General features: G+C 38.5%; 1 protein-coding gene across 5 annotated transcripts in view; it reads right to left on the bottom strand.

Moving 5' to 3' along the window:
* The window catches only part of LOC135687459 (uncharacterized), a 44,725-nt gene that overhangs the window by 4,806 nt on the left and 27,613 nt on the right, over positions 1-12,306 (bottom strand). For all 5 annotated transcript variants that reach the window (XM_065204014.2, XM_065204013.2, XM_065204015.2 and 2 more), the window contains 7 exons: positions 10,070-10,150; positions 8,996-9,178; positions 7,605-8,055; positions 6,049-6,258; positions 4,592-4,975; positions 3,865-4,010; positions 665-3,187 (listed from right to left, as the gene is read on the bottom strand). In XM_065204014.2, coding sequence (XP_065060086.2) covers positions 665-3,187; positions 3,865-4,010; positions 4,592-4,975; positions 6,049-6,258; positions 7,605-8,055; positions 8,996-9,178; positions 10,070-10,150 — 3,978 coding nt within the window. The remainder of the gene's footprint in view (positions 1-664; positions 3,188-3,864; positions 4,011-4,591; positions 4,976-6,048; positions 6,259-7,604; positions 8,056-8,995; positions 9,179-10,069; positions 10,151-12,306) is intronic.

The following is a 12,306-nucleotide window of genomic DNA, read 5'->3' as shown; positions in this document are numbered from 1 at the left end:
TGAAAGTTAGTCATGTTGATCTAGAAGTCGTTTACACTCATTTTTTTAAGAAACAAAGGTCGACGTTGAGTACTCCAGTTTCTCAATGTTCTGACAATTTCAATACTCATTGTTTCTTATAAGTTTCTTAATTATGATGTCATGAATGATGTTATGAAATGTTCGTGACCTTTTTATCATGTCAAGAGATTCGCTTCCGCTCTGATGCTGTATTCAGATGTGGGAAGTATATTTTTATCCCTTGTGTCTTAATTTCTAGGCCTTCAGAGCAATCATGTTCTTGGATTTTACAAAATTTCGTTGTTCTCGGTTTTATCACGATTAAATAGTTTCTTAATTTTTTTGCTTCGAGTACTGAAGTTTCTTAATTAGTACTCGTTTCTTGTAGCCAGTTTCTTATAAAAAAAATGAGTGTAGAGCTCTAAAGTGTGAAGTCACCAAAAACGTATTTTTAGAGTTTTTGAGTTTTAGCCGCATAACAAAAAAGATTAAATACTACAAAATATGCAAAATTAGTCAAATATGTCTAAAATCGGTTGAGATATTGCCAATGAAAAATGTGAAGTTTGCTAACGAATCACTGTTAATTTGGCTCTGTTCATAAAGTTGTGAACAGAAAAATACAAGCATAGTTGACAATCCCAAATTGAGAAGAACAATTTACCTCAATTTCACGATCATCGATTGTAACAGTCTTATGTGCAATGACATTCAAAGGTATACTTTCAGGACCAGCATTATTGTCAATGTAAATAATGTTTGAATTCTTCTTCTGAACAGGTGTAATTCCCCCAGGTTGATGATTTCTTGGTTGCACCGAAACAAGATCCTGGTTTTGTGGTTTAACCACCAAGACGCTCTCGGAAACACGTGTATCTTCTTTGGCCTCGTCTGGTGAGATTTTTTCTTCTGACGAGTTTCTTCTGACGTCACCAGTAGTAGCTCCTCTGCTGGCTTCAGTCTGCGTTTTTACTTTTCCAGCGTTCTCAGTAACACATTGTTCTGATTTTGGTAGCTTCCTTGCCACTTCCGTTGTTTTCGTTGTTGCTGTTGCTTTCGTTGCTGTTGTTGCTTCTGTTGGTGCTGCTGTTTTCCTTGTTGCTGTTGTAGCTCTAGGATCATCAGAATCTGTGCTTGCCAACTTCATGCCGGAATTCTTTCCACGACTGTTTGTATCTTCTGTGAGAAATTGACTTAGTGTCAGTTCCACAGGTGGGAGGGGCGGCCACTGTGTCTGAGCAGCAGCGCCCATGTGACTCTGTGGTGGCTTCGCTAGACTGCCAACTCCTACCTCTGGTGCCCGTGGTGGCCAGCATGTCATGGCATCCGAGGAATTTGCCTCTCTTTCGGAAGCACTGCTTTGCTGTTTTATCTCGACTACTTTCAGATCCTCAGATTCTTTCAACGCCCAAACTGGCTCATTTTCGGGGGGTTTGGGAATATTTTTTCTCTTAAGGCGTTGCTCGATAGCCTCAGGTTTGCTGTCACCTTGGATCATTGATTCCAACAACACCAGCAAGTCGATGCAGCGGTCGGCAAGATCTTTGTTTTCCAATTCAAACAGTGCAACAAATTCAGAGATGACATCTTCCTTATCATGGACTGCATCTCGTCCTATGTAGAAATGAATCCCTTTTTCAGTGAGTTCAACAGCGCACTTTCTGCTCACCTGCACGAAAATATTGTCTATACCGCGTAGAGTATGGACTGCTATGATGCTGCTCGCCGTGTAAAATGACAAATTTTTGAGTAGTTCTGGGAAGTTTTTCTGTAAAAGGCATTCGTACTTGGCCTTGTCGTTTGTGCGCAGAAACCTTTGGGCGTATGGGAGAAGCATCGTAAAAGCTTTGTGCCAATAGGGACAACCATTGATTGAGTTTTCTGGATTTATAAGTGGTGGTACAAAAACTTGAGATACTGTATCTATCTTGCAAATAGCCATGAATGCCAAGATTCCAGCCCCACGTGTGCGTTCTTCTTTCACCTTTATTCTTGAGTCTCTGTCGCCTTTAGCAGCTGTTGCTTCCATTTTGGCTGCTATACCTTCAGTGTCTACAAAGTGCACAGAGCGCTCCTTCTCGAAGATTTTTGCAAGCTTCGGATCATCCACAAGAAAAGGCTTCTCTTTTGGGGACGAAAAACAGTGGTCTTCAGTGGGAATGATTTTCTCGTCCTTCAAATTTTCATAAACAAAGTTAGCTTTTCCGAAATCAAAAAGGTCTTTCATGCCATCAAAGCGTTCCCATGTGCTATCATGGCTTTTCACAATATCCTGAAACTCTTCTTCGTGATCCGATGAAACACATTTTATCCCAATTTGGGAGAAAACTGCCATCAGATCATTATAGGCTTCATAGTCGGGCAGCCTTGTATCTTCTGCAATCGCTATAGCAATGTTGATATAATCTCTCAGTGTTGGTGTCTTGTCAATATTCATGTCCTTCTCAAAAAATTCCAGGACTTCCTTGGGGTAGTACTGACAAAGAAGCTGACGTTTGCTGGTGAGCAGGGACGAACGTTTGGACATGACTTTTGAATAATCGTACAAACAAACCTCTCCTTTTGACAATAATTTTCCTCTGGACAAAAAGACCGTTTTGCAAGGTTTTTCCGGCACGAAAATAATTGGCTTGCTTAAATCAGCTGCATCAACGTCCTTTAAATGGGCTTTGATGTAATTGTAAACATTTGTCATGTGCTTTAGTGTGGTGGCAAATGTATCATCCTCTGACCATTCGCCCAATTTTCTGAAAATGGTGTCAAGTGCTACTGTATTTCGTATCCCAATAGCGTTTATAAACGTGATATCATTCAAGTCCCCAGAAAAGTATGAGCAAAAACTAGCCAAAAGGCTGTCAACTTCGGGAGTCTTCAGGTACAAGTCATCCGGTTTAAATAGTCCTCTTTTGTTCCCTGGCAACCAAGCTTTGGTTTTCAGTTTGATAAGAAAAGACGATGCCGTTGTTGCAATTTCACGCCCCTTGGCATCTCGCACAGGCACACTCTGATTCCGGACAAATAGAGACATCCAATTTTGATCCAGAAGTTTTGCCAAAATTAACAGCTGTTGATGGTCTTTGGATTCGAGAACCTGCTCCAGCTCAGGACAAACCAAGTCAGAAATTTCGTACGTGTCTTCGACAGTGCTAGGCCAGTTTGGTTTGATTGGACCCCACGGTGAAGAAGCCTGCAACAGCGCAGAATTACAACGATCAATGAACATACATGAAGAAAATATCTAAGAGGCACTTTAAAATATCCCCCGCTCACTGGTGTTTGTCCATTCTTAGCAAAACTGCTAGCCTTTACCGTGCACATTCTCTAGTTTCCATTTTATTTGTGGAAAAAGACATTAACCAAGTTCCGTGTAGACATTCTATCACCCCAAATCAAGACAGTTTTTAGAGTTCTTTATTCTATAAGACCCTTTATTTGAAAGCATCTTAAAACAACGTACCTCTTACAGAAGAGAAGCTCCGATAAAAGTACATCTAATTCCAATCGTTCTCGCTTCTAAAGCAATAATACACATTAGCTGGAGTTTAAGAATGGTCGAGCCAATACAACCTTGTCTTGTCGAGTGCCTTGTCTAGTAAGCTAGCAGTTATCGTGTTGGCAGCCACGGTGGAATGATGCTAAAATCGATGTTTTTGACTGGTTTTTGAGTCAACGTGTTTATAAAATAGCAGACGACTCAATTTACATGATTGATCGATCAACTCAGGTGCTCAATCAATCAACCCATGTCATTGATCAACCAACCTATGTCAAATTACGTGATTGATCGATCAACTCGTTTGACTGATCGATCAACAAATGTGATTGATCGATTAACTCGTGTGATTGAACGATCAAAAAACATACCAGCTCGTTCTGCTTTATAATTTCCCTCTTCTGCCTCATTATGGGAAAGTCCATTACTCGAAGCAAACCGAAGAACTCCCGCCATGATTTTATCTCCTCTGTTCTTCCCTCCATATACACCGCGTCAAGCAATAACCATTCGACGTCTGGAAACAAAGAATATCAATTACCAGGATTTTTTATCAAAGCTACAATCGCTTACCAAAATTGGGCGGCTGCATTGTTTTTCACCCCCTTAGCAATACAGTATTGATGAGGTGAGTTGAGGAAGAGGTGAAGGTTGATTACCAATCTACGTTTCGTTTGCTTGGGGGTGATGATTACAATAATTTATGATGATTGAAGATGATTGATGATGATTGATTATGATGACCAATGATTGATTATGATTGTTTATGATGACAATTGATTGATGATGATTGATTATGATGACAAATGATTGATGATGATTGGTTATGATGACAAATGATTAATTATGATTGTTTATGATGACAAATGATTAATTATGATTGGTTATGATGACAAATGATTAATTATGATTGGTTATGATGACAGATGATTGGTGATGATTGAGTATGATGACAAATGATTGATGATGATTGGTTATGATGACAAATGATTGATGATGATTGGTTATGATGACAGATGATTGGTGATGATTGATTATGATGATAAAAATAATATTAATGATCGGTGAAATAATTATAATAAAGCAAAATTCTCTTACCAGGAAACATTGCTTGCAAATCGTACTGGTTTCCATACGACGGGGTGAAGTAAATTTGCTGTTCCAGTGGTTTGACTATTCCTCTGTTTGTCTTTATCGCAATGATTTCTTTTAACGCATCTATGTCAACGACGTTATCTTCGATGCAACATTGTTTCTTGATATAAACCAGAAACGGGACCACAAGATGCTCCTTCTCATGCCAGTTTGCCGATTTAAAAGTTGGAATTATGTGGTTCTTGATAGCTTCTCGTGGTGAAAATGTTTTGACACCAAGTTCTGATAGAAATCGCTCAAGTTTTAATTTGTCAACCTGGTCAAGGCCATCAAAGATTCTTCTGTCCAGCGTGTTCAAATCGTGTTCCAAAACACGCACGCAGTTGTCTAAATAGATTCATATAAATATCGAATGTATGTTTTTGTAAATATGCATTGAAAACGTCAATTGCACACAATGACAAAATTTATGGTAATAGTAAGATGCATTTAATAATGTGATGTATTTTATTGTACAGGAAAAATGGATATACCTAACGTATACTAGAAACTAACTCTATGCTATACTAAACGATAGTAAAAATTATTTTTATAACTTTAACCTGAAGGGCCTTATAAAATATTTCTTAATGTGCAAAATCAGTCAAAATCAATCTGAGATATGGCCATAGTACAGGCTCTTTCCCCGTCTAATCACTGTTTATGGGTCTCTGTTCACAACTTTATAAACCACGCCAATATTACTGTAATCCATTAACAAACTTTAAATCTTCAATAGGCCATTCTTCATACGTTAGAAACATTCTTAACGGCAATCTGTCACGACGTTGATTGATTATAAGAAAGAACAAAGGGATTTCTTTTTGTTTCCAGTCCCCCTTTAATTTATCGCATTGTAAAAAATATGGCGGAGCGCTGGAATCGTGTTCAGGCTATTGTTTCAGCTATTGTTCTCGTTAACCAATCCACAACGAGACAGATTGCCTCTAACTGATTATTCAAATTTAGATGTTTTTATAGCCACTCCACTTGGCGCAAAATCTTGTCTCATCATACTTTTGTTAAAAGTCTTGTGCTAAAACCAAACCGTATAGTTGAAAGTATATATCTCAAGTATGTTATTTTGAAATGGTACAGGCACTGCCAAGACTATTGGACCACTTGCGTTTTTTCAAATTTTACATGCATCCCTTTCTCTTCATCGACGTTATCACATGGCATTGGTTAAGACGCCCTAACCTAAACCCTGACTATAGGCTTTACTCTAACCCAAACACTGCTTTGTAACCATTATTGTCTTATGGGTACGGGGTTAGTCTATAAAAACACGGAAAAGAAATGAAAAAATGGAAACATTATAGCTTATCCTATCATGTCAAGGATCGCCTAAAGTGCATGACATCGCCTGTTAACTCAACTTGTTTCGTATCGACTTGGTATCGACTTGGTATCGTAATTACCTTTTGCAGACTTCTTCGCGTTATTTTTCTCCAAAGGAAAGAACAGACTACCTCTAAGCAAGCTTGTAAGGTCTCCTCTTGAAAGAGGAAACACGGAAATCGCTCTGATTTTCTGAAGGCTCTCCTCGCTCGCATCGTACTGTTTTTCCAAGAATCGCGACACACAAACCAGCCACTTTCCTATCCACTGGACCACTTCTGAGGCTTTCCCTAGATATAAGATGGAATTCATACAACTCATGCAAGAAATAAGGGCCTAACAGAAAGGGTCATGGAGTAATTACATTCCATCAAGATACATTGTAAATATTTGATCGCCATTCTCTGCTGTACATCGGAACGGCGATCAATGTAAGCACTAAACAAATCCATCCTTGACTAGCTAGGAAATTTTGAGTCTGCACGCAGGCTATGACTAGCGTGTCATTTCCAAACCCAGCGAGTTTTATTTTACGTGCAGAGAACACGGAGACAGAGAGAGAGTGTGTAACTGAACTCTAAACTATGAACTGACTGACTTACATAAAAATTAACATGCTTATATACAGAAATGGATATCTAAAATTAACACGAATGATGTAAGGAAAACAAAGGATAGGAAGGGCGAGTAAAGGTGATGAGTAATGAGATTGACGTAGAGGATGCCTGTGCTGCGATGTGAGAATGTGGGAAAATGATGGAATGAATGAGAAGTAAAAATTGATGTAAACAGGCCTAAGTAGAGTCACTACATAGCTTCCCCTCTTGACGTTCAAGACGCAGCCCCTATATAAAGGATTGGGATGGACTCATATGCAACTGCAGTAATTGCATAACTGATGTAGCAACTGTTTATTTTATTAATTAATTACTTTTATCTTTTATACCACCAAACAAGCAAAAAATTGCAAAGAATTACCTTTATTTTGTTATTCAATGGCTTTATTTTAATTTAGTAGGCTTAAATTAGCTTTTAGATATGGTTAGATATTTTTCTTGCCGACTTTAAATAAATTCATAATGACAAATGATAATAACTTTGTACATTTCGTACACTATTTGCAAGAGAGATAAGCCCCTCAGGTTTATCGGTAAACAAATTTCTTTGGAGGGCCAAGGACAGAAATTCTCCGACAAGGTCACTATTACTGGCTTAGATTAGCTCTAGTATATATTACTGCAAAAAGATATGTAGCGCCAACTTCAAATAAATTGATTATTATTATTATTATTATTATTATTATTATTATCATATTCGCCAGCCTCTTTACAGCCTCTCCTCTACCATATGATCTCTCATTCTCATGCTTTGTATGAAAAATTTCAAATTCGAGTTTCGGCTGTTCATGAAATTCGATATTCTGGAAACCATTACTGAAGCCCTCCCAGGGGTCATAGGGAACGGATATTTTAAACCATCTCGTATATTTTAATGGGGACATTTTGAACTTCAAGAGAAAATTTTGACAAAATCTCTAGATTTTTTAGGGAACAATTAAAAACATAATTGGGGACATGAGTTCGAACCACCTGGTGGCCCCTTGCACTAATTTGATGAAGATTTTTCTTTAGAATACCTTTTTCCTGAACAATAGCCTTCAAGTGGGATTTGCAAACTTCAATCAAGCCATCCAGTGTCTCGGATTGAACACCAAGACTTTTGAGGAGTGTCGGGCTGACGTTCTGTTGCATAACAACACTTATGTAGCTCAAATTGAGATACCGCTTCAGATCACGTGGGCTCAATATATTCCGCAGCATTGAGTCACCAAAGAGAACCTGTGGAGGCTTGGCCCAGTACAAAGACGCAACATTTGAGTCACTTTCTTTTTGTCTTTCGTTGGCGAGTACTTTGTCATGATCATTGCCCTGCCATATGGGTATACAGTCCTCACTTTGAAGCAGTTGGATAATCTTTCTGGCAATGGGTTTGAAGACACCAACAATCTCGCTTTCCAAGGGCAGATATTGGAAAAACCGTGTTGCGGAATATAACGCCTCTGTTGGGTCGTTGTCCAATTCACTGTCCTAAAAAATAAATGATCACATATTGAGACGATGATTAATTCAACATGCAACTTATGAAGGACCAGGGACATCGTGGCTTTAGTTCGAAAAACAGAGGCGGAACCACGGGGTGGACCGAGGTGGACATGTCCACTCAACTTTTTTAATTCATAAAAAATTCACGAGAAAATCTAAAACAACTGGTTGACGTAAACTTCAACTATGAAGCATACAAAAAATGTGTTGATTTTATGATATGTTGACAAAAAGCCGAGGATGGCTCAAGTCTTCCATCACTGTTTTCTTTGCCAGGACTCCAAAAGGGCGTGGCAGCTCTAAACATTTTCAAGCACTCCCCCTCCCCTGATTCCCTGTCCACCCCACGTAATTCTGGCTGGCCACCCCTAGCCTGTGTTCCAGACCCCTAACTTGAAAGTTAGGGGTCTGGAGCACAGGCTAGCGCCGCCCTTGCTTCGAAATACTGCAAAATACATTTTGCCGAAAAGCCCAAGGGGGGATCCTCGCCAGCATTTCTTTGGTGACCTGTCAATCTAAACTTATATATATTTCAGAAAACCCCAAGAATTAGGTGCCGTGCAGGGGGGTGGGTGCTCGAAAAGTTTGAGGCACCGGTTAAAAAAGCCCCAGGTGTTGCGTCTCATGACTAATAGCCTGTGTTCCAGACCCCTAACTTAAAAGAAGAGGCCTTGAGTACAAGCTTATAATTTAGAATTCCAACAAAAAAAACTTCCTGGCTTTTTGAATATTTCTCTCAAATTAACAGACACCAAATAAGAAATATATCAATTTTGTAATTCATAGACCCCAAACATTGCCTTTGTGTGAAACTTCAGATCCAAAAAATCACATCCGGAAAAACTGTTTTTTACACACTTCGAAGTCCCGAAAACTAGAACACTAAAGGGCTACATGCAAATATTGCTTACATGGAGCAACTTACCCGAAATTTGAAATATGCATCGACCACAAGCTGCGGAATCTTGCTTAACAGCGTTACATTCCATGCACTGTCTCGATCAATATCTTCTCTTGATGAAGGTACTTCAAAATCGGCTTGAATAAGGAATTTGAACCCGTAACTCCGCAACGGCAAAAACGCAAAGACGTTTTGTGGTGGGAATGCCTTTGTAAAAGAGAGGAGGTATAATACAGGAGGTTCAACGTAAACGAGGTTAAACGCAAATGAGGTTAAACTACTGATTTATGTGTGTTTGTTGTTGTTCATTCTCGTCGCGTTACGGTGTTACTTATTACTTAAAAGATAATAATTGGTCAAAACAAACCAAGTCAGGGGCATTAGTGTACAAGGCGGGGGAGTGCTGTGTGGTGGACAAAATATATTGGAACTCCAGCTATTTTCATAAATTCACCTAATACCACCGCCCCCTCTTCCCCAGTACAATGTTGTAAGTTGCAAATCAATGTGTCTTCCATACGCAACATTGCTGAAGGGGAGAGAGGGTGAAAATTTGAAAGAAAACGTAAAAAATCTAAACTGGTATCGATTTTCGAAGTGAGTTCCAAATTTTTTGTCCAATATTGTAGAGCAAAGGGCCAGCAGCCACACGATATCGCCATTTATGTTATGTGGAGTGTGGGACGAAAAGTACTTCAGTAAACAATTTTTCTACTATTTCGAACTATCTTCAAATTTGGTGGTACCTAAACCTTATTTATGATATTGTCACTATCAATGATTTATTCAATAGCTTGGCAGGAGGCTGGAATAAGTATGTTGTGGATGGGATTTCTTTGGTAAAATACAGGCATCCCAGGAAGATTATAAATTGTTTCCAAGTGCTTGTTTACTCTGGCTAGTTAGTTAGTTAGTTAGTTAGTTAGTTAGTAAGTTGGTTAGTTAGTTAGTTAGTTAGTTAGTTGGTTAGTTAGGTAGTTAGTTAGTTAGTTAGTTAGTTAGTTAGTTAGTTAGTTAGTTAGTTAGTTAGTTAGTTAGTTAGTTAGTTAGTTAGTTATTTAGTTAGTTAGCAACAGGCCAATTTTAAATCTCACCTACCTGTGATTTTATGCTTGCGTCATTAACGTCGCTTATTGGAAAAGCCAAGGATAGGTCTGTTGTCTTCTGCTCGTCGCCAATCTACAACAAAAATTGATTAAGTTAAATTCTGAGAGCCTTCCGCCAGTAATAAAAAAGTCCAAAATATATCAAGGGGAAGGCTTGAGTGTAGTTTGGGAGACTGGAATTTTTAAATGGACCTGGCTAGGGAGATGGGGTAGGGGCAGTGGCGTAGATATTCAATTTATAAACCAATGTCATCAATCAATGTCATCAATCAATGTCATCAATCAATGTCATCAATCAATGTCATCAATCAATGTCATCAATCAATGTCATCAACCAATGTCATCAATCAATGTCATCAATCAATGTCATCAATCAATGTCATCAATCAATGTCATCAACCAATGTCATCAATCAATGTCATCAATCAATGTCATCAATCAATGTCATCAACCAATGTCATCAATCAATGTCATCAATCAATGTCATCAATCAATGTCATCAATCAATGTCATCAACCAATGTCATCAATCAATGTCATCAATCAATGTCATCAATCAATGTCATCAACCAATGTCATCAATCAATGTCATCAATCAATGTCATCAATCAATGTCATCAATCAATGTCATCAATCAATGTTATCAATCAATGTCATCAATCAATGTCATCAATCAATGTCATCAATCAATGTCATCAATCAATGTCATCAATCAATGTCATCAATCAATGTCATCAACCAATGTCATCAACCAATGTCATCAATCAATGTCATCAATCAATGTCATCAATCAATGTCATCAATCAATGTCATCAATCAATGTCATCAATCAATATCATCAATCAATGTCATCAATCAATGTCATCAACCAATGTCAAATACAATTTACACATACAAAATACAGATGGAGTTACTATGCATTAAAACACTACTGAATTTTTTTTAAACATTGGCTGACTAACGAGGAGCTCTCAAAATATGTTAACTAATCGAGAGAGCTAATTTTAATTCCAGATAACAATTTCTAATCCCAACGCTTTTCCACCAGTCCCAGTTTCGTGAAATCTGGGATTGAATAATCCCAAATGGCAACCCTGATTTGAACATAGCTTTACGACATCATAACTGAAATAAAATAACCAGCTTTATCCAGTTTTAAAATCTTTCTTCCAAAATGTAACACTTAGATAAAAACAAGACAACCATGTTAAATTTCCGACAAAATTTTTCCGAGAAAATAACAGTTTAGCTTTACAGGAGGGGGGCTTTCGTTCCCTCGGGCCCCAATCTATCTATGCCACCGGGTAGGGGCAATTGACTCATTCATGATAATACACCGGATTCGTTCCTAGGAGCATCAAGCTTGTTCCTTTTAGAGTGGGGCAACAGCAAATATACAAGTAGCGAGCCATGTTTAAATCTAAAATTAATGAAACAAGGTGGAGAAATTTAATTTCTTCATTTCATTCATTTCATGCTATTTCATTCATCCACAAATAAACCCTTAAGTAAGCTCAAACATATGGCATGTAATCATAATGACAAAAACCTTGGAAGTAACAAAACTATAGGCCTAAAATGCTAAAGTAGCCTAAACCATCTGTCGATCAATACTAGCCAATCAACAAATGTGCGAGTGAGAACACACTCACTGATTGGTCGTTTATTGATTGACAGGTGGCTGATCCCACTTCAGTATCTTTCGACTGCCTTTAAAGTTGTTTTTTAAAACGAATTTATGTTGGTAGCTCACATAATTCAGCAGGAGTATCATTCCATAATTTTAGAGCTACCCAACGAAAGATTTTTTTGCGAATTCAGTCCCATATCCAGTAGTGTCGTGGAGGGGACTAAGGGAAGTCGGTCCGCTTGCTTAAATTCAGAGAGGCTTATTGCTTAAATTGGGGAGGGGGAGGGTTGGCTAAGTCCAGTGGCGTACCCAAGGATGCAGCAATATGGGGGGGGGGTCTGGGGCAAAGCCCCAAGAAAATTGTTTTAGGTCACGCCCTTCAAACACTCGGGGATGCGCCCTTTTTGCAAAATTTCCCCCCATTTTTTTATTCATGTTAGCTACGGTAAATAGCAAAGTATCTTACAATTGTTATTGACACAAGCATACAGTATACTACAGCCCTACCCCCCCTCCCCAATGAGTTTTACGTCGTTGTTGGACAAATCTCGAGGATCATATTTTAGAAAAGTGGGGGGGGGGTTCGGACCCCCCTATTCC

The sequence above is a fragment of the Rhopilema esculentum genome, chromosome 20 (assembly GCF_057945365.1).
Source record: "Rhopilema esculentum isolate cy_ngs chromosome 20, ASM5794536v1, whole genome shotgun sequence".
NCBI lineage: Eukaryota > Metazoa > Cnidaria > Scyphozoa > Rhizostomeae > Rhizostomatidae > Rhopilema > Rhopilema esculentum.
The sequence above is the reverse complement of the archived record's forward strand: the minus strand, read 5'-3'. Positions and strand labels throughout refer to the sequence as shown.